Raw genomic sequence first — 24554 nt, 5'->3', positions numbered from 1 at the left:
AACTTGCTTTTACAGTATTCCTTCAATAGGATCACAAATGTGGGGTGTGAGAGAAAGATACACCTTCCTAAAATATTTTTAATCAGAATCTAAAACTAGTTGCAATCCTTATGCTTGTTTCCCAAATGGATCTGTACAGGATGCATTCACATCAGCCTTAAAAGAAATCAAATTACCTCTTCTCTTCCTGCTAAAGGAAATCTGACAGCATAATCCTTCCTAATATTTTATTTCTAGGAGGGCAGTACCAGCTTGCTGGCTCTTTTTCCAAAGACATTTTATTTTTGAGCATAAACACCAGGGTTTTTAGAAGTAACACACTGATGCTGCACTGTTACTTCTACTACACAGGCAGGGACTACTATAAGAGAATACAATAACGTGGGAGGGAAACAATGCTGCAACTTTAACATGCTTATACCCATGGATTTTTTTGTGGTGTGGAAGGGTGAGTTTGTTTTTTTGATTGGCTAGTTACGTCCTGCCAGCCAGCACATCACTGACACACCACTCTGGCAAGAGATTTCTTAATTGGTCTTTTATTTTTAGTTCAACAGCCACCAAAACCAAGGAAGCAAGCCAGCAAACAGGAAAGAAAAAGAGGGGCATAGGGGAATAAAACCTAAGTTGCATGGCATGCCATGACTGGAAGCAACACCGTGCCAACCCATTTCAGGCATCTCTCCATGGGAGATTACCATGGTGGCTCTCTCTGCATTCACTGCACAAAACCGGATCACAGGAAAGCGAAGCCAAAAACCTCATTTGTCAACTGGTCTGTATTCCAGGCATTCAAGACAAACAGCCGTATGAGAGAGCTGTGTGACCCAAAACTAGCTCATTCTGACTTCATTGTCTTCTGTGGACCATTCAGATTACAACAGGAGATATGACCTACACAGTGTTGGTTCTTTTCCCCTTTCCCCACAAAGCATAGAAAAATTTCACAATTCCAGCACATGAATGTCACAATTCATTCTGTGACGCCAACTGAAGCAGAACTGTGCTTCATTGCTGAAGCTGTGCAAAGGAATACATAATCTATTACCTTATACAGGCAGTACAGCTATTCTATAAAGCATTTGTTTGTACCACTTGCAAGTGAGTGTACAGTGACAGATACTCTACCTTCAGAAAGACACTACTGCTTTCAAAGTTAAACCCACACAGATAATTTTAAGATAACACCAAAAAAGTCTTACAAAGAAAGATAACTTTCTTCATCTCATTGGGAAACTACTGAACTTGATTAGAATTGACCTACAGTGGTAGAAATATTCCTAAATTTCAAAGAGAGACCAACATTATTGAAACACCTGTTTTTAATCTCATTACATGACAGCAAAATGATGTAGAAGTAAACTGAAATAAAGACTTCCATTTCATAAATTCTCCACTTCAGAAAACTACTGAACTTGCTTCCCAGAATTAAGCAAACCCTCAACTATAAACTTGCCCTGACATACTCACAAAGCCCACAATGACTTGTGAAAACATGTTTGATCTGCTGTGAGGAACATTATCTCCTCTATGAAATATAGTTCTGAGCAATCAGTTTAACTGCCAGCACAGACGTTAATACTTCATTACCATGAGTACTCACCTTCATCGCATCAAGTGCCAGTTTTAGATTTGCCTTCTCCATGGGATCAGTAGTGTGCTTTACCAGCTCCTGTAGACAGAGCAGTTAAAACCTTTCACCCACTGCCTTCTCAGTTTGTGAATTTAACTGGTCACTCATCCCCACCCCCCAAAAAAACCAAAACAGACCCAAATAATTCACATTTTCATCCCCATGGTGCGCAGCCTATAACTGAGGGGGGATTACTGCAAAAAGGTAATTGGCAAGTGTTTAAGATTGATTGCTGTATAGCCTAAACAGACTTTAGCTGGTAATGAATCAGAAGCTCATTTGGTCTGTCTAGCACTTCAAACTTGCCAATCAGATCACTGCTGTATGTGCATGCTGAAAGCACAGGTAAACACTTGAGTTCATTTGCACATGACTAAACAGTTTATCATCCCACTCCAAAGTATGCACTTGTCTGCAGAGAGGGATGTATGCTGGCAATAAAATCTCAGCTAAACTGAACAACTACTTAAAAGAAGTCACTGTCTCATTACACCCAAGATTAAGCTGACTCAGAAGACAAATTTCTATCAAACGTAAACATTTAAATAACTTTTTTAGCTACTCTCAAAAGAAAAAATAAAGGGGCTTTTTTGGTTTTTATGAAGTGAAAAAGTAAACTCCTGGGGAAACATGTCATTTCTTTTTTGTAATTTGAGAAGAATAAACATTCCAGTTAACATAACTTGTTAAAATCCTAGGAAATTAAGGAATAAGTATTTATTGTTCACATTACAATTCTAATAATTTACCAGAATTTTTCTTTTGAAGTCCACAAAGATTTCTTTCTTGTATGATGTACACTAGTGTCACACATTAGAGCATAGTGACATATTGTGCATCATCTTTCCATTATATACCAGCCAATTATAAAATCATGGCCCAGATCTCAATTTGGTTTTAAAAAGCAGTTGTGCCATTCATTTTTTTTCCAATTTTCCATTGATTAAAATATTGATGACTCATTTATAGAAACATTTTGAAAATTTTAGTATTATAGAATGTATCTTGCTCTGCAGAGTCAAAATTATGCTTCGCATACAAGTAGTAGATGGTTTTAAAATGACACTTTACAAGCATCAGCAAGGCTGACAGTCTAATATAGTAATATATTTCTTTGCAGCTGAACTAATGAGGCTTCTGGCACAGCTATCAAATTAAATTTATAAGACTCTCCACCCTTATTACAGGACTAACTGCAAAAGATAACGCTTTGTGGGTTCTAAGAAGCATTTCAAAATAAATATGGTTTTACTGTAATTTAAGACAGCAAAGAAGCATCTTAAAAGTATGCTCCAAGTATGGTTCAGCTTCCTCTTTTGGTGGGTAATGGTTCATATTTCAAAGTATCAGGATTATTGTTTGGTGCTACTAACCATTTCAAACATATCAAGAATTAAAGGTTCAGATACTGAGGAAAGAGTAGTGTTTTATTCTTTTTCCCCAGATATGCTTCAGCTGTGAGGAATGACCTCTGTAAGAAAACCTTGACTGGATTTTTTTTCATGTCAAATCAGACTCAAATGTATGGAAAAGTCAATCACCTCCCTTGGATAAAGACCTTTAGCTCTCATTCTTACAACTCACTGATGATAAGCATTCACAATTTTGCTCTCAGCTGTCTTGAATTTAAAAAACAAAATACCTGGAGCAGCAGGTGGTATTTTAGCACTCTCTGCATTGGAACCACTAAAAGATCCCGCAATGTAAATTTCCCGTTATTGGCCCTTTTGGAACATTCCTAGTTCAAAGCAGAAGAAAGAGTAAGACAAGAGAATTAGAAACTAACACATTCAAGTGATATATACAAAAAAATGAGTGATATATTGGTGAAGCAATTATATTAAGCTTGAGATAAAGAATATCAACAAAATGAAGGAAACGAGTTTATATGGAAATAATAACTAAGCAAAAAAGACTGGGTCTAGACACACACCAGATTGGAGGTGAAGGTGACCCTCTCCAGGGCATGTCCAATAGGGACCTCACATGAAGGCAAGGACAAAGGCATTCACTGGATATGCACCAAGCAGGGGCACTCTAACCCTTAGGGCTGACCAGCTAGGGAGCAGCACTGCTCGAAAGGACACAGGGGTCATGGAGACAGCAAGTCCTGTGAGGCTGTGGGACCACAGCTTGCTCAGCCTAGAGATCCCTCCCTACCTGAGTGATTTTGCAGTTGTGTGTTCTCAGCTGAAAGGTCACAATAAACAGAAAAGTATCGCTGATGATGTCTTCCCAAAAAAAGCCCTAAAACTCCATTCACTTCAGTGATAGGATAAAACATGTGGGTGTTCTTAATATATATATTTTTGTAAATACATGTAAATAAAATACTGATACCTCCAACTTCAATTTAACATCTTCTTTTGTCTTAGAGATGTTGTCTAAGCATGATATCGCTATCTCCACTTGACTGCAGTACTGTCCATAAATAACCAATCTAAAAACAAGAGATAAAGAATAAAAGGAACATATGCTTATTTAAGAACAATCCTTGATAGTTTTTCACAAATACATTGATAACAATCCTCCTTTCAAAAGGAGCAATACCTAAATAAGCCAGGATAGGATTTAGTCCCAGACTTCAATGGGTAGTATGAATATAAGGAAGAATATGAAAGAAAGTTCAGTTTTGAGCTACCTTCAAAATGCTATAAAATCATTCGAATTTCCTTTAATATTCACATGCATATGTTCCAATAAATAAAGGGCCCATTAAAAAGCAGTATCTACAATACTGTAGGTTTCCAAGGTTGTAATGAATATATTCTGTAAAACAGGCTTAACAAGATTAATTTCAGCTATCATTTGAAGAACTTGTAGGTTATCTAAGGATTTGTGTCCAACAGTTTCTACCAGGTTATATTCTGTGAGCTCTCAGATCAAAAATAATAGCATACAAAAATTCAAGAAAATTTCAGTAGTTGTCAAGGGCAGCAATGCTTCTTGAAGGAGGTTGGTTTTATGACAGAAGTTTCTCCTATTTGGAGTGCTTCTTTCTGCTAGTTCCATTGCCAAGAGTGCCATTTACTTTCACCTTTTCATTTATATCTTGAGGTGATTCCTTCTGAGTGCCTCAAATTCCATTTGTTGGATTTCTCATGAACTTTCAATTGAGAGGTAAATTTCTTCTTCTCTTGCCTAATCTTTACATGTATTTTATTTTTTTTTTAATTGAAGTGATTATACTAATTTAACACTTAACACTTCTGATGACATGGGTAAGATACTGAGTCTACCTCCATCTGTTTCCTTTTTGTATAATATAATGTTGAGGTTTCTTCTCAGTGTCCTTTGTTCTCCTTTTAGCACACAACTCAGAATTTCTTCAGAAAGATAAGCATCTTCCAGAACAACTTCTTGTCCTCTAGTTGCCTCCCTACAGCAGCAGGAAGTCTAGCAGCCTGAGAAATAACTGTGTCCTTCTCCAACATAAAAGCTGAGACAGAGATTCTCTGAAGGCAAGACTGTTTATGGGCAGCCTAGGACACTATCCTCCCTCAGACAACAACTCTATTGTCTAACATTTTCCAAATGCTGCTGCCCAGTTTCTTACAAGCCTTTTATTACTGCAGCAATCCTCCTTCCCCATCACCCTCAAGCAAACCCAATTAGCTCCCACAGGTCTTTCCTACTCCAGTTTCAGAAAAAACTAATTTTTCATCAGAACGCAAGGTTTAGTTCAAGGTAAACTTCTGCACTGTAGCCACACTGTACAAGTGTTTTTCAGGTAAGTACAGGCATATAAGTTCATTTATACAGTCCAACAGCTGTTCAGTGCTGGAAGAAAAAACAATCTGAAAAGGCAGGCAAAAAAAATTGGCAATTAGCCTACAGGTCATGGCATACTGCCACAGCCCTCCTGTTACCAGCTTGGCTGTTTTTCACAGTTTGAAAGTAGAGCATGTTTGCTTTACTGCCACACCTTCGACTGCAGATAAGGCCCTAGTCTCTTCTCCTTTATCTTTACACCTGCTTTTGTGTCTTTCAAGTTACCACCTTTTTTGTTTTCTTTAACCCTGAATAGCCTACATATATAAACTTGCTTTATTTTGCCCCTTCTTAACCTTCTATAACATTTTATCTGTTAAACAATACAGGCACATGCTATAAAATACATGGAGTTATCTGCATGAAGAAAATGCTGTACAAAATAAGCTAATTAAGTCTTGTTCAAAGCATAGATGTTACCTGTCTATGTAACAATATTGCCAAAACTAGAGGTAAGACAAGGGGATCTCATATAGCCATAGGTTACAGTTGGACTTCCAAGCGCAAAACACCAAATAATAGCTTACAAAATACACTGACATGAAATTCAATCCTGTTTCATATATAGTAAAACAAAGACATGGGAAAATACCAAACTGAGCACAGTTTATCACAATTAGTAAGACTGCATAAATCTTACCTTTCCTTGTAGTTAATAAAAATTTGATATAGGTTCTGATCATTTTTGTTAACAATGGAATCATTTATGTCCTGTGTCAAATTCCTGTGAATTTTCACTAAATCCTTAAAAAGAGGAGGGAGGGGAAAAGGTTTTTAAAAACAGAATGACTGAAAGCTTTGAATACAGAAGTAATTTTATCATGTTAGATCCATTAATTTCAATAAATTGAAAAACAGTTCATTTCTGAGTAAAACCTAATTTCAAGGTTTGCCACATCTTCTATGTAGTGCAACAAGAAAAACTAAACTCCAAGAACTACCTATTAAATGCTAATTTGTTGTAGCTTGGAACGTGCACTGTTAACTCATATTCATTTTATAATGACAACTTTAAAATTAAGCAAGTCAAGTAAATTCTTTAGTGAGAAGATAAAGTAATGATTCATGTCCCTGAGCTGCAAAAAAATTAAGTTTTGTACATCACACTGGTCCATTAGTGATCTAGTCCTAAGTCAACTGCAATCATAATGAGTTTCCAAATACAGCAGACAGCTAAGGGCTGAGAGAAAGGCAAGAGTATTGCAGAAATATTTGCTCCCTGAGTATAGTAACAACTCACCTTACTTTGTTATGCAAAAATCTGTAAGCAACTATAGGAGATTACATCAGTCCTCATACAGTATGAAAAATGCCAGAGATAGTTGAAATTAAGTCAAAACAGGTTAAAAAGCCCTGAAATCTAAGTGGTGTCCAGACCACTGCAATGAAGAACAGGGGGCTGTTTATAAAAAAAAAAAAAGCAAAAAAAAAAAAAAGCGCCATTGAAGATTATTTAATCCTGTAAATTTTTGTGTTTAAAGCCATTAACACTGAGGAGGGCCACCAAGATGCCCAGAGGGCTGGAGCACCTCTCCTACAAAGACAGGCTGAGACAGTTGGGGTTGTTCAGCCTGGAGAAGTGAAGACTCTAGGGAGACCCTGTAGTGGCCTTCCAGTACCTGAAGGGACTACCAGAAAGATGGGGAGAGGCTTTTTACAAGGGCACAAAGCGGTAGAACAAGAGGTAACTGTTTCAAACTGATAGCAGGGAGATATAGATTTGGTATTAAGAAGAAATTCTTTACTGTGAGGGTGGTGAGACACTGGAACAGGTTGCTTAGGGAAGCTGTGGATGCCTCCTCCCTGGAAGTGCTCAAGGCCAGGCTGGATGGGGCTCTGAGCAACCTGGTCTAGTGGAAGGTGTCCCTGCCCATGCAGGAGGGTTGGAACCAAGATGATCTTTTAAGGTCCCTTTCTATCCAAACCATTCTATGATTAACTCTATTCTATACTACAGAAATAATATCCAATATTGCATTGTGAACTACAGGAAAACATTTCATTTCAGGTTGATGAAAACGAAAGAGTACACAGAAGTTCAATCATCACATAAAAGGTGAAGAAGCAAAAACTTAAAATAGATCAAGTTCACTTGCTAACAATTGTATGGTCATATAGTCAGAATCTTAAGTTGCAGCAGACCATAGAAACCATTTATTATAGAAATGCCTCCCAGTTAACATATTACAGAAACACATTCTCTCAGGAGTGCACAGGGACTCACTCAATAAAGCCAAACCCCTGAAAAACAGCTTCACATTAAAGGCACAAAATGTCTTTTTAAGCTTCTACCTCCATTCAAAGTCAAGTTTTAAATTAAACCAATGTTAAAATCATTAGAAGTTAATGAAAGTTTGGATACTTCAGTATCTGTTACACATAATTCCATTGCTCTTTCTGTCTGTATATCCACATACACATCACAATTCAAATGCACAGCATAGTTGTCATACAAATGCATCTGTATGCACACATATATACACACACCAATGTTAATACAAATTAATATATACATGTACATATATATATATGCAAGACATACACAGATACACAAATATAGAGCCATACATAGATTTCATAGTTCTGTCCCATAAAATCTAAGTCTAAATGAAAGGCATTCTCTTTAAACTAGTAACTGGCTTGGTGCAGTCAGGTTTTTTTTCTTAAAAGTTTATTTTGACATCAGCAGATTATTTTGTCCAGCAAGCAACTTTTAGTCTATATAAGGAATACAGCATCACCCTAAAGCACTGATCCTTCACCACAGCCCTTTGACAAAGGCAAATCCATCCTGTTCTGATAACATCGCACTTGCTCTCCTCATGGCAGTTTGCTGTAGAGCTGTCTGTAGCAGCTATTTTTATCTTAAATAAGCTTCCACTGCCCTCCAGCCTTCCTGCTGAGGAACTGCCACAAGAGACCAGGTCTGAGCAGACAAAGCATTTGCACATACTTTTGGCTTAGGTAAGCCCTGTCTTTATTTCAGAGGTTTTGGATGCCTATGAAATTTTACTGGAGTCAGGAATAAGCACCATCTTGTAACAGGAGAATACTGAATGCTGATAATGAAAACCAAAGTAAAACAACCTAAACATAACAATTTACTATGTGTCTTCCTAGTTTCAAATAAACCAGTTTTGTTCTATTTCCTCCTCTGATCTGATCCCCTTACATTTCTTTAACAAACAATGAGTAGTAGGCTGACCTCTCAGTTTGTGCTTACAGCTTGTAAGCCTTTTTTATAACCCTGTACAGTGTTTCATGTTGGCTGGCTTTAGGCCTTTCAGTGCAGATAATTCAAGGAGCACAAGGAGCCTTAGGAAAGAGATTTACAATTAACTTTGGTTGTCTATTTGCAATTAATAAGAAATGTTAGTGTAGGGCAGAATATAAGTTCGTTTTCAAAAGCAAAGGGATCTCTATGGGCAGCTGACATACTTCAAGTCGAAAAGCTGGTTACTGATATCTATGGTAATATTTTGGACTAATACTCACAAAGAAGGAAATTACAGCAATTGATATTCAGGGTAAAAAGTCTGTAGTGGGACAAATATGGCTCAGTGTAACGTGTCAGCTTGTAATTCACCACTGTAATAACTATTGTAATTCAGCTTCTGTCAGGGTGGTGCTGAAACAGCAACTAAAACATTCTTACAGACCAGATTTCCACAGAACTAAAAAAAAGTCTACAATACCTCCTTCTACAGCTCTGAGAGCCTGTGGGATATGCCAGGGATGGCCAAAACAGAGATCTTTTACAGGCAATAAAGTTTTCACATGGGCCATGTGCCACACTCCAGGCACTCTTTCTTTACAGAATGCCTCATAAAAGAACATTCCTTTAATTTGTCTGTGCTGAGAGAGGCTTCGACTATGCCTGATGTCTTCCTTTAAAGTCAGATAGACTGAAAACATCTGCTGAACACTTATATCATACTGCTATAATCAGACTAAAAATAAATTGAACCAAGTAATAATCACAGAAACCTTTAAGATTTCAGTCAAATAAAGAGATTTTCTAGATACTTAACATATTTTTTCTTTATGCTTTCCAATGTCAGATTCTGAATCCAAAACTGAGTTATCTTAACTTTAACATGTCTTCAGTGACGACAGAGCCAGGGTAGATAAAAGGATTTGTGGAGTATCTATAAAAATCCTTAAGAAAGCACCACTCAGCATGCAGTGGTAGACAACCTAACAGTTACAGCTATGTACCTTCACTAAAATACCAGCATATATTAGAAGGCAATCTATCTTCAAATTATTAGCTTATATGGGTCGAAGGTACTCCAGTCTACAGCCACTCACTGGCATAATAATACTCTCTCTCTCATCCTTTTACCTCCAGCTGATGACTGAAATCATATGCACGTCCTTTTTCATCAACTATTCCAGTATCTGCAGAAATGCACTGTGCACCACATTTAAAGTAATCATTTTGTGTAGTAACATAAAGCACAACTACATCATAACCAGCTATGAACCCTGTATCTGTTTATTAAATATGTAGTTACTTACAGGAATGTTGATGAAAACAGTATCAAACTCTGATGCTGACAGAAATCTTTTCAATGGCACCATGAAAAACTGCAAGGAAAATAATTTATATATACATCATCTATGTCATTATATTTTCTAGACTGTTACAAAAATACATGTTACTGTTCTTTAAGTAGTATCTTACTTTCTCTATTGATTCCAGAGTTTCAGTGTATTTCTCTTCAGTTTGCTTTATTTCAGCAAGACAACAGCTTCTTATGTCATTCTCGGTATATTTCTGCAATTACAATGGAGTTATTATCAGGCACCAAATGGATAATAAATGTATTTATATCTTTAGAATTAAGCAATTAGGATAACTGCTTCCTGAAATGTTCTCAGTACTGCAGCCTCCAAGGATGATAGCAATAACCAAGAATATTTTACTGTTCAATTAGCTGATGATTTTAAGTGTTTTCCTAAAATTCAGCATCAAAGGAATATTATGAAAACTTAATGTTTAAATATAAAATGCTGAGCTCCCTGAATGTACTTTGGAAGTTGAAATACAAGGTCACATCTAATTTACATCCAGACTGACAAATCTTATTGAAAATACTCAGCAGTTAATAATTTTAATAACTCAATGGGGTAAATCATGCAAGAAACTTTGCATTGCCATAAATATTGGATTCAGTCTAATCCCTGGACTTATTAAAATTTTTCTTTTAGTTCTCAAGGGAAGCTCCCTCTTCAGATACAGCATGTGTATGACCTCCAATCAGGAAATGCAATGACCTCTAAGTTCAGCTTTTGCACATGTGTGAATGTATCTTCAGTGAGACTCTGGGTTTTTTCCATGTAAACCACCAGACTCATAAGAAATTTAATCATCAGCACAGGACTCTATAAAATAGTTTACAGGCACTCTTACTGAAGATCAGATTTACAGCATTACAGCTTCAATAACTTGCAAATCTCCCTTCAAATAGAAGAGTAAATAACTGGAAGAAGGTCTGGAAGCATTCAAGACAAGCAAGACGTAAAACATTTGGAGATTTATAGGTCAGCTTGGAGACCTGACACAGTAACTGGACAGACTTACAATTACAAGCAATAACTGATCCAAAAAGTTTTCTCCAAAATCAACAATAAGCAGTGGCTTAATAAGCAACAGGACTATCACATCCTTTCTGAAGCCTTTTATCAGTTTGTAACATCCTTCTAAGGCATCCTGCAGTATCTCTCTGACTGTATCTTACCTTTTTTTCATGCAGTGTAGGGAATCCATATGTAAACAACAGACCTGATGACTAGATGTTACTCAAATATAGCGTGAGTCAGGACTAGAAATTTAGTACTACAGTCTTCCATTCAGAAAAAGACTTCTAGCTTTTGAACCACCTTGGCCACCTATGAGGAATGGGAAACACATTCCTACTGCCTTAACCAGATGCCAAGTTGTAAATCACACAGGCACATATCACTGCTTGCACTTTGTTTGCTGTTTTGATGTCTCCTTTACACTTGTCTGTGTCTCCATGTGACTCTCCAAGCAGGTCCTGAAACTGGAACAGGGCTTTTCAATCTCACCTACCAGGTGCTGCATTATCTGAAAAATTACTCTTTGGAAACTAATTGGTGAAGTTAAAAAATTTCCCTAGAACAAATATTGATGAGCCATCCTTATTAGTTAGTTGCCAACAGAAGTAGCCATTTTGCAAAAATATAGTCTGTCATTATCAGTAAAAACAAACTCCATAAGTACCATCTGATGATGAGCCTCATCTCAAAATCTATCATTTATTCCTGAATTCTGCCAAGTTCTTTGGCAGGTGGAAGCATAGACTGTCACAATTAACCACAGTTCATTAATCTAAAGTATAAGTGGACATTTTTCAGGGTTTCTTTATTTTCACCGTTACCTTTGTGAGCTCTGTACTGTTCAAATTGCTTGCAGTATTTGCACCAACACAGAAATTGTTGCACCCAATGGGAATTTACATCCATTTGCAAAATGTGGGCTTTTGCTGTTCACCACGTTTTCCATGAGCAATGCAAACCAAATTCTGGAATTCTGCTTAAAACCATTCACTTCAGTTTTGTGCTGATCCAAACAGTTTGTTCACATAGGCACTTTTGGCAGAAATTTATGTGTTACTTTTCTATCTGTACCACAAATTTATAGAATTTGAGTGCAACAAACAAAAGGCATGAGGAAATAAGCAGTATGTGAATACCAGTACAAATAAGAAAAAAATGCCTTTGAAAGTCAGCTACTGCTAGAGAAAATTTTGTGAAACCATTTATGTCACAAGATAATGATGAAAAAATCAAGGATGAGAGAGATGTAAGACATTTTAGCTGCTACTGGAGACTCTGAAAAGCATTGAGTTCTTCTGAAAATCTACTTTAAGATTGTCATGTGCTAGATATTTCATGTGTAAGGAGTTCTCACACAGGGTTCAAATGAGACAACTGCGCAAAATCATGTTAACATGCAGTATATGTCTAAACCTGAGAGGAAATAATCACAAACCAGAAATAATTATCACATTAAAGGAAGCTGTCACAACAAAATAATTGTAATGTCTCCATTCATGACACGTTGCGGAAAAAACCTTTTTGCTGTACCATGTTTTTAATTTTCATTTACTTTTTATAAGAAACAAGTACAAGTCTGTTCTATTTGAAGTATCAAGGCTAAGATGCAACTAAAATTAGAATGTGAAGGCTCTGATTGCTGTATTAATCAGACAGATTAGAAACACAGATATTCAAGAGTGACAGGAAAGAATGAAAGTTTCCACACTCCCAGCTGCCAGAGACCACCAACTGTTAAAACAGTTGAAGAAAAAAAAAAGAGCCACCCACACTCCTTTTGTGAAACCCAAAACTTAGTGCATTTTGAGTTTCAGTATAAAATAAAAACTCAAAACAAGATCAGAGTAACAAAATAAGTGATGATTGCATTCCCTTTAAAAATTACATTTCCTTCAAAAAATTACCATAGTCAACATTGGACTCTGCCAAAACAGCCTGCAAAGTCTTACACAGGGAGTAAGGCACTGCATGTGACTGGTACAGATGCAAATGAGCATGAGTGAAGTTTCAGTGAAACTAGCTATAAAGAGAATGTCACAAATATTAACTTGCAAAAATATAACTGCTATTATTCAAAAGTTACTAGGAATTGGAAAACGTACAGGTTGCTGTGCTGCTTCATTTTTCATTAAGTCTTCATAAACCTCCCCACCTTCATCTTCTCCATAGACGCAATCATACAACTCCTCATCTTCATCAACACCAGTTTCACTGAAAGGAAAATACGATTAAAAATGCTGTGCAGGACAGGCAAATTACCATCAGTTCTGTAAGGGACCACTCCACATAGGAAAAGACTTCTGCAGTAAACTAACAGATTAATTAATAGAACTATTGAATGGAAAAAACCTCATTAAGAGCTGACTCTTCTTACTGCCTGACATCCCACCACACTGGGATGCAAGGTCTCCTGCCTGCCTCAAGAATTGATTCTCTGGGGCAAAATACACTAAAGACTGCAGAGCCAGCAGCTGGGAGTCTGTACCTCCACACGGTAACTATCTTGATCACCTCATGGCAAACTTCAGCTACCCAGAAAAGAAAAAAAGCAAACTCTCAAATCAACATCCACAGTTCAACAAAACAGAGTATGCACAAGAAGTGTCCTCCTAGTACCCAGACTACAGAAATCCCGCAGTACAGTCAGTGCTCAACTCCACCCTCAGCTAACCAAGCTTCATTAGAGTCAGTCCTTCTGGAGTTTTGCCTACTGTGCACTATGCCCATATTAAGCCCATCATTTCCCTTTCACTCATAGAATCACAGAATTACCAAAGCTAGAAAAGACCTTTAAGATCATCAAGTCCAGCCTATGACCGACACCACCACAATGTTTCTTAGGGTATGCCTAAAAAAGAACTCTAAAAGAAACTGAATCATAGAATCATGGAATAGTGTGGGTTGGAAGAGATGCTAAAGATCATAATCTATTTTAAGTAGTCCAGTCATAATAATATAGACACTTGATAGAACATGCTTCAGATAAATTCTTCACAGTAAATAGCAAATGGGGGAACTGCCTAATAGAGCTAGGAAGAACAGCTACTTCTCTGAGTGGTTCTTCACTACTCAAGAATAGGACACAAGAAGCTATAGTGGCAGTGACTAATGATTTCAAAGAAATCAAAATCAGTAAGAATTGCTGCCAAAACAGCTGGACATGGAACTACTTAGAAATGCCAGATAAAATCATTACATCTATAGTCAGGACTATATACAGAAACATTAAATATGTACCTTTTAAAAAAATAATCAAGAACGTCAAAAGAATAAAGTAAGTAAGCGTAAGAATTTTCAATAAAGTGTTTTAAAAATATATTAGGAGATTCAACAGAAGAAAGAAATTGCTCACACCACTTCTATTTCAAACAGATATCATGCCCCAGGAGAGCTAGAAAGCTCAGGTGCTCCAGGTTAGTCTTTTTAATTTCATTTCATGTCAACATTTTGGCTTGGCCAGTGACGATGATGTGCTTGCATTTAACACTACCTGCTGTGTCAGATGCAGCACAGACACACTCCATTTTACCACCTATGCTCCAGGGAACAAAAGCTGGCAAAAACGCAGAGTAAGGGTAGAAACATCCAACTACTACAGCTCTTCTGACAGAAAGCCTTAAATTGATGCTAAATTCATTAGACACCATTTAAACTTAGGGACAATTAAATAAATTTTAGTCAAATACACCTACTAATTAAGAGAAACTAAAAGTTGTGTGCCATTTGTAATAAGAAACAAAAATGCCAGTTAACGTTAAGAGAGTACTTCTTGAATTCCTTTCTCCACAATTAAGATAGCAGGTAATTATCACATTTCAGCTAATAATATTTGTAATTTTAGGCTAAAGAATAGCTATGAATCTCAATTTTTTGTGTGATTTATTAACTTTTTTTAATTAAAGGCTGTCTCCAAGTACTAAATGTGTATACTATTTAAGAACTGATAAAAACATGATTTTCAAACAGCGCTAATTGCACCACATCCAAGAGATGCAGACATCTCTAGCCCACTTGGGTCTCAGAGGAGTCTGCAATTCCTGCCTTCTACCTGTTCAGCTACACAGAGTGAAAAGCAGCTCTAAGAAAGCCAGCTGCAAGAGACAAGGTGGGGAAGGGACAATTGCAGGGAAGGTGATAAGTTGGCCAATACCAACAATGGCTGGGTTTCCCTTCTTTATAGGCAGTAAAAACCAAATCCATGGTGTGAACAGCAGCTAGTTCACCACATGGCAGCAAGTAACATACAATGTGGCCAGAGCCAAGGTGGAGCCAGATGGCCACTAGTGAGGTTAGCAATGGGGAACTTTGAGCTTTGGAACAGTGAGCTCCGATCCTAGGACTTATCCAATATGATTCCTAACGGATCTTGAGAGATCCCAGCCATACGATACAAGAGTAGTTCTTCCTGACAGTTCTTTTATGCCCAGATGTATTCATTTTAGCAGTCTGCAAAACAAAACTGCAGTCTACCACACAAAACTGTATAGTATGTTCAAGTCTATCTTACTTGCACCTCAAAGCCTATGTGAAAATATGTAATAATTAATAATCCTGCAAACACCAGAGAGGTAAATCACAGAATCACAGAATGTTAGGGGTTGGAAGGGACCTCTGGAGTCCAACCCCCTGCTAGAGCAGGTTCATTCATTTGCACTCATACGAAGGATTTTGTTGACTTCAGGGAAAGATCCACTTGAATTACAATTCAAATAGACATTTTCTTTGCAAGTTCTAGACAATTTTCTTGGGTCCCTTACAACTGTTATCCTAACTCTATGAAAGCATTCTCATAATGCAGGCAGATAATTTTAAAATGGATTCATAATTTACTTCTGACCAGCACCCCCTATGAGCCATGCTTCCTTACTTATAGAAGTCTATTACAAGTATTCAAATAAGCTTTCATAATTAATTCTTCCTGATCAGCATAACGGCTAATAAAATCTTTTAAAATCAAATAAATATCCCATTCTCATTAAAACTATGTGTTCTATAACATCAAATCACTAATAACATGCTAATGAAAGCCAAAAGCTTTAATTTAACTAAAGGTTCACAACATACTCTATTAAATCAGGAAGACCTTTGTAGACATCTTCATCATCAATGCTTTCTTCTGTAGGGAAGGGCCTATAGAAAGATAAATAGCATGAATTATAGACAGCACACTAATCACATAGTGGGCTTCTGTTTGTTTTCTAAAATGTTCACATAGATTACTGTAGATGTTGTATTTTCCCTTCTTTCTCTAATGCACAGTATACATGCTTTTAGACTTCTATTTATTACTTCATGATACTTAATATAACTAAAAACCCTACAGGATGGGAATATAAATCACCACCAATACCCATCACAGTCAGGTTTCCAACTAAGAGTATTAACTCATTTTAGCACTGGACATGGCTTACAAGACTGGCTAGCGAATTTTGTCTATGTTTCGAAAAACTCATCCATTAATGTATAATAAGACTGCTGAATCAGAAAATTCAAAATTATGGAAAATTAAGCATGAAATCTTTCACCTTCTCTCACAGGCCACAATCATATTTCAACAGGTTAGGTTTGGTTGGGTTTTCTTGGTTTCTTTTTGAAACTGAGACTCTCACTAACATGAGCAGTGTTGCTCATTTTTAGAAGGAAGAGAGAAGAGAAAGCCATTTGTGTTGACATAGATTAGTACTGCTTGGTCTGACTTCAAATTCATGTGTCACAATTATCACACTGAGCTGTAATTCTAACTGCTCATTTGTTCACCTCATGTTTCAGCATGAGAAGTAAATGTAGCTCAGGCACATCAGAAGGCATGACAGAGGCAGAAGATACTCTTCAGAGCTCCTCAGAGGTCCAGAGCCTTGAGTAGCTGTCCACTAGGCAATGTGGTTTTCAACTAGAGAAGTTCTTACTATGGGGCACTGCCTATATTGCCTCTAAGGATTTTTCCAAGGAGCATCGTGCAAGAGGCACTATTCCCACTATTGACTAGGGCAGCAACATACCTGATTCCTGTGCCAATTGCAATAGGAGTGCGAGAGAGTTTTGAAAGTGTTTCTATCACCTGGAGAAGAAAGAAATGGAAACCATCATTAGTTGCAGAAGAGAAGTAATAAAACATTTTTTTTCTCTAATATTTAATTCTCAGCAACACCATTTAACATCGAATGATACAAACAGACATAAGATCTGGCTGTGGCAAACAGTGAGTGCACTGAAATTCCACAGATTTCCCACGAGCTGGTCTTCAGTGCTTTAGTACGGGGGGATGTGTTGGGAGCACCAAGAGAAGAAAAAGGAAATCCCTTTTATACACATTTTAGCACAAATAAAAGCCAACTTAAATGGATTTAAAACCAAGTCATATATGTCAGAAATTACACATTCATTTTTCAATTGAATCTGGATGCAACTGTAAACAAATTTTATCCTACAGACTGCACTGAATACTTACTACTGTAGCTCCCGAAAGAAAATGTCAAGTATTAATTTGAGCTTTTCCAAACACCAGCCAGAAGAGGGAGCCAAATGCCAAATCTTTCCAGAACTGGCTTGCAAATGAAAAGTAATTCTTACTAGTAAAATAGTTTTAAAAGTTGCAAGTTTGAGCCCATAAACTTTATTTTTCAGAAGACAACAGAAGTCTGGAAGATCTCATTCTAAGAAAATAACTCCTTCAAGAGCTCAAAGTTACACAATAAAAGAGGAAAAACACTAGGGAGCATAGAATACATGTATACGTGGTCACATACATGGAGTTCCTTTGGTGTCATCTGTCAAAATACAAGACCAACCTGCACTCTGCCCAGCACGCCCTCTCCCTCTCAAATATTTTTTCTTATTTTGAGCAATATCAGATTGGCAAGTCTTATTTTATAGAGAGACAAAAAGAGCCAAACTGACACCCTGTCTTAACGTCCATACTTCTGATGACAAGTTTCCCCTGAACTTCCAAGAAGTTAAAAACCGTATTTAGCTGAAGTGAAATTTCCAAAGAAGGTTTTTATCAGTAGTATCAAAATTCAGTATAGCAATTACACATTCCATGGGCATTTGGGAACAATCTCTACAATTCAAATAGTTTATTTTTGAAGTTCTAATTACAAGACTAACCTGAGCATAAAACAGAGTTAAAAGTACACCTCGCAAAGGAAGGACAATAACATATTTACATAGAAGGGCAAAATAAAAACCACAGAGAATAGCCACCAACTACAGAACTTAAAGTGAAGTTAGAAAGCCTCCAAAGTGAATCAGGTCCCATAGGCAGATGAGCAGAATTCAGAACAAACTAAGTTATGTTGTTCCTGTAAAAGGAATATTGTGGGTTCATATAACTGCTGTGAAAATTAATGTCACAGAAGATCTGGTTTTGCCTTACAGAAAAGTCAAAGAATAATAAAAACAAATAAATATGCTATGAACATAACCAACGTTGCAGGCACATTAATTCCACTATGAACAAAAGAACTGCAACGCAGCCTAGAGTAAGTTTTGGAAATTGTGAATATAATTTAAGTTAACTATTAAGTTAATTAAAAACTATTTCACATTAGTCAAAAGATCAAAAAGGGGAGTTTCAGGGGAGTTCTGCTTTCTGTACCAGACAAGAACCTGCCTCTGCACACCTGTGAAACTCCCAGGACTGCAGTGGCTGAGCCACCTGAGACAAGACACTGTGGGAAGTTAAAAAAAATTCAATAGCCAGCAAAAATCAACAGTCCTGACAGATGGGTGAACACTGGTAAAATCACAGGACAAAAGCTTTAATGATTATCAGAACAGAAGGGGGTAATTCTGGTGAATTAAATATCCCTTTCCTTTTTTTTACATGTTATTTCCCAGCACACAAAGTCTTTTGCAAGCTACTCCACCCCATCAAACCCTTTCCTTAGCGGTAATCTCTTATGTAAGCATGGCTTACTCTTTCAGCTAGCTCTGGTTGCTCAGGGTAACACGAAAAAGATCTGTACCAAAAAGAAAAATAATAATAATTAAAAAATAATAATAATAACTATAAAGAATAATTACAGGAAGACAACTAGCAAAGGTTATTCTCAAAATGTATCACCAAGTTAGAATTTACAGCTATCAAACAAACACATACAAACAAAAGCAAGACTTACAAATTAAGAACAGAAAAATCTTTGCAGTAACTTAAATGAAACCTTCATTTAAGGTGTTTTTTTTTAAAAAAAAAAAAAAAAAAAAAAAAACACTGAGAAAACCAGACTAGAGAAAAAACACACTGAGAAAACATGACTAGAGAAAACAGAACATAACTAATAACTTTCACTGTTCTCAGAACAAAGGTCTCTCACTCCATGAAGGGAAAATTAACATGCTAGGAAGCCAACAGGCAGATTTCCACCAAAAACTGAACACTGGGTAATCCTCTAAGAAAATGGTAATGATCCTAACAGCTGTCAATATCTCAGAGACACCCTGCACTTTCCAGAAGTACATGATAAAGCACGGCCACACTGGCATCACAAATGGGCAGAGATCACTATTCTTCTATTTGAGAACAAAACAATTAAGAACTAGAGACCATTAACCACTGCAGCATATATTTAAGATAAAAATTAAAAAATGAAAACAGACAACTTCCACAGAATAAAAGGTAACACTTGCCTATTGATCACACAGCTTAAAAGAGAGCTCTGTCAAGAATCAGAATGGTTTCCACTGAGGGATCTTGTTCTTGCTGCCATGATTTCCTTAGAGAATTCTGAGAAAAGGTCAGGAATACTCACACAAAGTCATCATCCATGAAACTACCACTTCCAGTCAACACACTATTTCAACATCATGCACATGTATTTGCTCCAACATGAAATGGGGCAAAGAAAGATTCTTCTTCCACATTGAAATTTCACTTCTTTGGTTCTGAGCCACTGCAGGAACTCTTAGGAGTTCTTCTCTTCCTATATCCACGAGGAAGGTTGCAGTTATGTATGGGCTGATTTGTCAGAAAAACAGCTAGAATTTCAATAGATAGTCATAAAAACAACTAACCTAAACCAAGCAAAAAGTCTATTTTTCAACAAACTTACAAAGGAGGACTCAAATTTTTCAGAACATTTGTAGTTTGAAGCCCTATACAGTTGACATGAGGGAAGCTATAATCTAGTGCAATTATGACCTCCCAAATTACAGTGCACCATGCACATGAAAATCCGTAACATTCAATTTAATGCTTTTTGTGTGCCATTTTTGCCTTGCTCTCTTGCTTTCAGCGAGCTTTAATCCACTTTACCCATTTAACCCTAAATGATTGCCTGGTTCTCTTCCACAGCAAGGACTCAGACAGACACTCCTGTAGCTTGGAATTATGTTAAACTGGATCTTAGTTTAAGTGCAGAAGTAGCACTCCTTGCTTGTACAAAGTCCAGAGCAACAGGGCTGCCATGGCTGGCACTGCTCTGCAACCACTGTGTAAAAGGCTGCAGGGCCTTAGCAGATACGCCGTTACCAGGAACAGGCAGTGAAAGCTACATACCAAGTAAAGAGTCGTTTTTATACTCTGACTAGCTCCTACACATGAAAAAAGGAACAGTTCTACTCCATAACATCCTGTAACAACTACATCCCTTCATGCTGGAAACCTCAGTAACTCTAGGACTCTCGGGTAGCCAATCTGAAATCGGGAGGTGTTAGCAAGAGACTTTCAGGCATAAAAGGAAGTCCCACCTGCACCTGCTTCAGTGTAGCTCCTTTGCACTGACTAATGCCATCAGAGGTTAAGCAACTCTTTAGAACTCACATCAAAGCCACACTTGCTCCAAGATGATGTGGACATTCTAGTCAGCTGTTCAGTATATAGCTAGTTTATGCAAAATACAACATGAAATTCAAATCTACAGCCCTGCAAGAGGAAGTGCTCCTCAGCCTGCATCCCAGCCAGTGGCTCTGCTGGCAAGAGCAACGGTCTTGTACTACACATTAACTTCTTAACTTCATTAATTAATCGAACAGCAGATTTTTCTTGTCTTAGTACTTGTTTTTGTTTCACTTGACTTAACTGTTGTAGGTCAGACTCTCCAGGTTATGTAAGCCCTTTCATCTCCCTTGCTGAAACATTATTTTGCAACTTCCTGCAGCCATACCCTTCCGTAAATCACAGCAGATATTCCTATGCATACTTATAGCAGCAGTACACTAGAGGGACTATTTTACTTCTTTCCACAACAGTAGTGTTTCTGAGTTTAAAACATGCCTTATTAAGTATTTCGGTGGGGGTCACTTTTTCATCTTGTTTCTTAAAAATGAACTTAACAAATCATGCAGCTCAAGAACAAAGTACATTTTAAAAGTATTTTTTCCACATTTAAGGAAACAAAAGTAAATCATTTTACAACTCACTGTCTCCATAAATAGGCAACATTTCCTTGCTATTGACAGCTACTGTCAGGACTAGACCCATATTTGTAGTCCTGATGTTTACTTAAACTGAAAATATGAAGTGATTAACAAATCTTGATGGCAACAGTTTCATAGTTCATGCCAATAAAGCCTAGAAAGACTCACTTGAGCGTTAGATCTTCTAAACAGTTGTTTCCATGTATTTACTTCAATCAGGATACGTTTTTCTATGACACAGTAAAAGTCACAAAGAATTAACAATATTACCTTTCAAGTCTTTCTTCAAAATCTGGGCATCTAGCTTAGTACTGGAGTGTTGCATTTTGTCAAAAACTTAGCTTTACTTCCTCCCTCCTCCCTCCCGAAACACATTTATTTAGCAAATACATGGAAACAGATTAGCATAACACAAAAGCACTTATTTGTGGATGAAAAATATTTTCAATACCAACCTACTTTTTGATACATGCGTAAGCACTGAAAGGTAGGGAGTCTTGAGATATATATATGTGTGCACATATTAATTACCTGGATATACACATACACTGCTCAGAGCTCTGGGCAGATTATGAAATAAAAATACCTAAAGCAAGTAGAAATCCTATGTTCCTAGAGAAAACATACACTCTGCATCAGTAAGACCCTTATGACTCCAATTCCAATTGTTCCATATCCAGGATACTTCAAAGCCAAAAACTGCTACTCACAGTCATATTCTGAGTGAGTTTTCATTACACTGTTTTCACTCGTACACCAGGTTGGGGAAAGACAGAGAGAGGAAGACAAAAGATAAAGAGCAATTATAATTTTGAATGTCACTCAGAGGTAAGATGGAACTGCTATACTTCTCAAATTATTTGTATTAAGAAAGAAGGTTTATCATTTGCTACTCTGCAGTTAAACAGGCACAGAAGATGCAGGGGGAAAACATATCTTAATATTTTACCATAATGCAGCACTACCTTTTGAGCCAGAAGACCTCTAGGAACCGTTACATTTACATTTGCATTTAAGTGGGGTGACAGATGTGAAAAAGGGTATGTATAGCCAGACAACTCCAGGGTGATTACACAGCTGCTGATCTAATGAGTATATTATTACAAGCAAAAGGTGTTCAGAAGTTCAAATTATTTCTCTCCACCTGCCTTGTTCTGGTATCATAAGTGTTAGCATTCTGTGTCGGTTCAGGTTAGTTTTAATCAAATCACAAGCCTCTAAGGAAGGAGAAAGGATAAGAGCTGTTATAAAAAGGCAAAATGAATGAAAACTCATTAAAAAGGGAAGGAGGGGAGGGGGAAGAGATGCCTAAAATCAAACCCTTTGTTTCATATAGTGACACCTCTAACAGGCCCTTAAAAACAAACATCAAATTTTAAATGCCAGCTCTGCAAATATGCCTCTACATAATAGTACCATGGCATACATTGTACTGAAGCAACACAGACAGAAAGATGTGAAAGACAATTTACAGCCTTGGGATCCACAGCAACATGTCCTTAGGAACACAACAGCATGCAGACTTCCAGCAGGCAGAAATGTAACAGCCTGGTTTTATTACACATTTATGAAATCCAAGCTTTAGGCATACAGCACTGATAGCTGCAGTCCAAAGGAAAGTAATACATTTACTTTCCACGGGGTAATCACCAGCTGCAGGATGTGTTTCCTCACTTACATCACCTTCAGCTACCCCAACTCAGCCACTTCTCATTGTCCGTGTCCATTCTTTCATTTGCACTGAACTACATCTTCAGGAAATACACCTGAGGACTACTCCACCTTTCTCTCCCCACCAGGGCTTAGTGCTGGCATAGTAGCAGCAAGAAAAATAGCCCAAAAGCCCCAAGGAACGGTGGCAGAGAAATTCACAAACCCAAGCCAAGGTTTTTGTGACTTGACAGAAGCCTGCCAGCAACTCTGACGAACATTTTGAAACCAGGTGTCAAATGCTTTTATGCAGAGGGAGCAAGGGTAACACGACTGCCGTAAAAGCTGGTTTTGGCAACCAAAGCGCGTTCCCTCTGAACACCACGCCCCAGCTGCGACCTCAGAGGTGCTGTCCTACAGCTGGGGGGAAGCCGAGCTGGCTCTGGGCACCAAAACCTCCAAGCTCTCCGGCCTGGGTAGGGGATACCATACCCAGATATGCATTGCCTTAGGGAAGGGCATCTTGTATCCATTGTCTCCACGGATAAACTGGCAGGAAATGTTTTTCTCCAGACACAAAAAAAAAAAAAAAAAAAAAAAAAAAAAAAGCCAAGACAAAAAACCTCCTGTGTGTTCTCTTTAGGTTTGTAGATAAGCTAACTACAGAGATGCAAACTGCTGGGGCTTCAAAAGCCCTGGGAAATCAACAGCTATGAAAGATGCAACATTTCTCCAAAGCCTCGTAAACAGGAGAGGTGGGAAGGAGTGCAGTTTGGCAGCAAGAAGGCAAGCAGAGCTAGAGTAACATAATTTTTAAAAACCACCCTGAAAGATAAGAAGAGATGACCTAATGTCCAAAAGGATACATGAAAAATGAGCATATTTTACCCTTTTACATCTGACATTAAGTAAGAAATTTCGAAAACTGAAGAGTTCTGTTGTTTGTTTTCACATTATACCAAACAAAACTTGATGACCTAACTTTACATAACATAAAAGTATCCACAGAATTTTTCCCTAGGATAGTAGGTAAAACAAAAGCATAACTGTAGTTTCCAACAACAGCAACTGGCAGGTTGGACCCTTCACTAGCCAAGCTCCTCCTCCTCCCATTTCATGCACTAACATTTTCAACATTTCAGTCCTTCAATAGGGATTGATACCTCTGATCACACCAACTCCTAAACTGGAATAGTGAGACTGGCAGATATTGTCATATTATTATAGGACTACAACATATACACATTAAACAGAAGTTGTGCTTGAATTCAATTTTTTCAAACTTCAGGTCAGTGACAAGGCTACTCCAAAAGGCTACTCTGCTCTTATAAGGAACTGAGAAAGCCCAAATTGCACAAGAAGCACACTTCTTTTAGTCTCTCGGTTCATTTTGTCCGAAAGGCCGAGAGTCTTCCCCAAAGCAAGCATGGGGAGGGAGTTCTAGCAGTCGCTTCCTGTCTGCAGCTTGTGGTTTGGGTTCTGTGAATACCTTCCAGCCCTCAGCATGCCTTCAGGGGATTTAAATTTAGAGTTGGTTGCTTTTTTAACATGTTGCTGA

The 24554-nt window shown here is 37.5% G+C and overlaps 1 protein-coding gene across 2 annotated transcripts in view; it reads right to left on the bottom strand.

The window, feature by feature from the left end:
- The window catches only part of VAV3 (vav guanine nucleotide exchange factor 3), a 155566-nt gene that overhangs the window by 81154 nt on the left and 49858 nt on the right, over positions 1-24554 (bottom strand). For both annotated transcript variants that reach the window (XM_051624781.1, XM_051624783.1), the window contains exons 3-11: positions 16990-17048; positions 16055-16120; positions 13093-13201; positions 10092-10184; positions 9926-9994; positions 6045-6148; positions 3974-4073; positions 3276-3371; positions 1604-1672 (exon numbers count right to left, since the gene is read on the bottom strand). In XM_051624781.1, the coding sequence (XP_051480741.1) occupies positions 1604-1672; positions 3276-3371; positions 3974-4073; positions 6045-6148; positions 9926-9994; positions 10092-10184; positions 13093-13201; positions 16055-16120; positions 16990-17048 (765 nt within the window). The remainder of the gene's footprint in view (positions 1-1603; positions 1673-3275; positions 3372-3973; positions 4074-6044; positions 6149-9925; positions 9995-10091; positions 10185-13092; positions 13202-16054; positions 16121-16989; positions 17049-24554) is intronic.

The sequence above is a fragment of the Apus apus genome, chromosome 7 (genome assembly GCF_020740795.1).
Source record: "Apus apus isolate bApuApu2 chromosome 7, bApuApu2.pri.cur, whole genome shotgun sequence".
Lineage (NCBI taxonomy): Eukaryota > Metazoa > Chordata > Aves > Apodiformes > Apodidae > Apus > Apus apus.
Note: the sequence above shows the minus strand (reverse complement) of the source record. Positions and strands in the feature narration are given on the sequence as shown.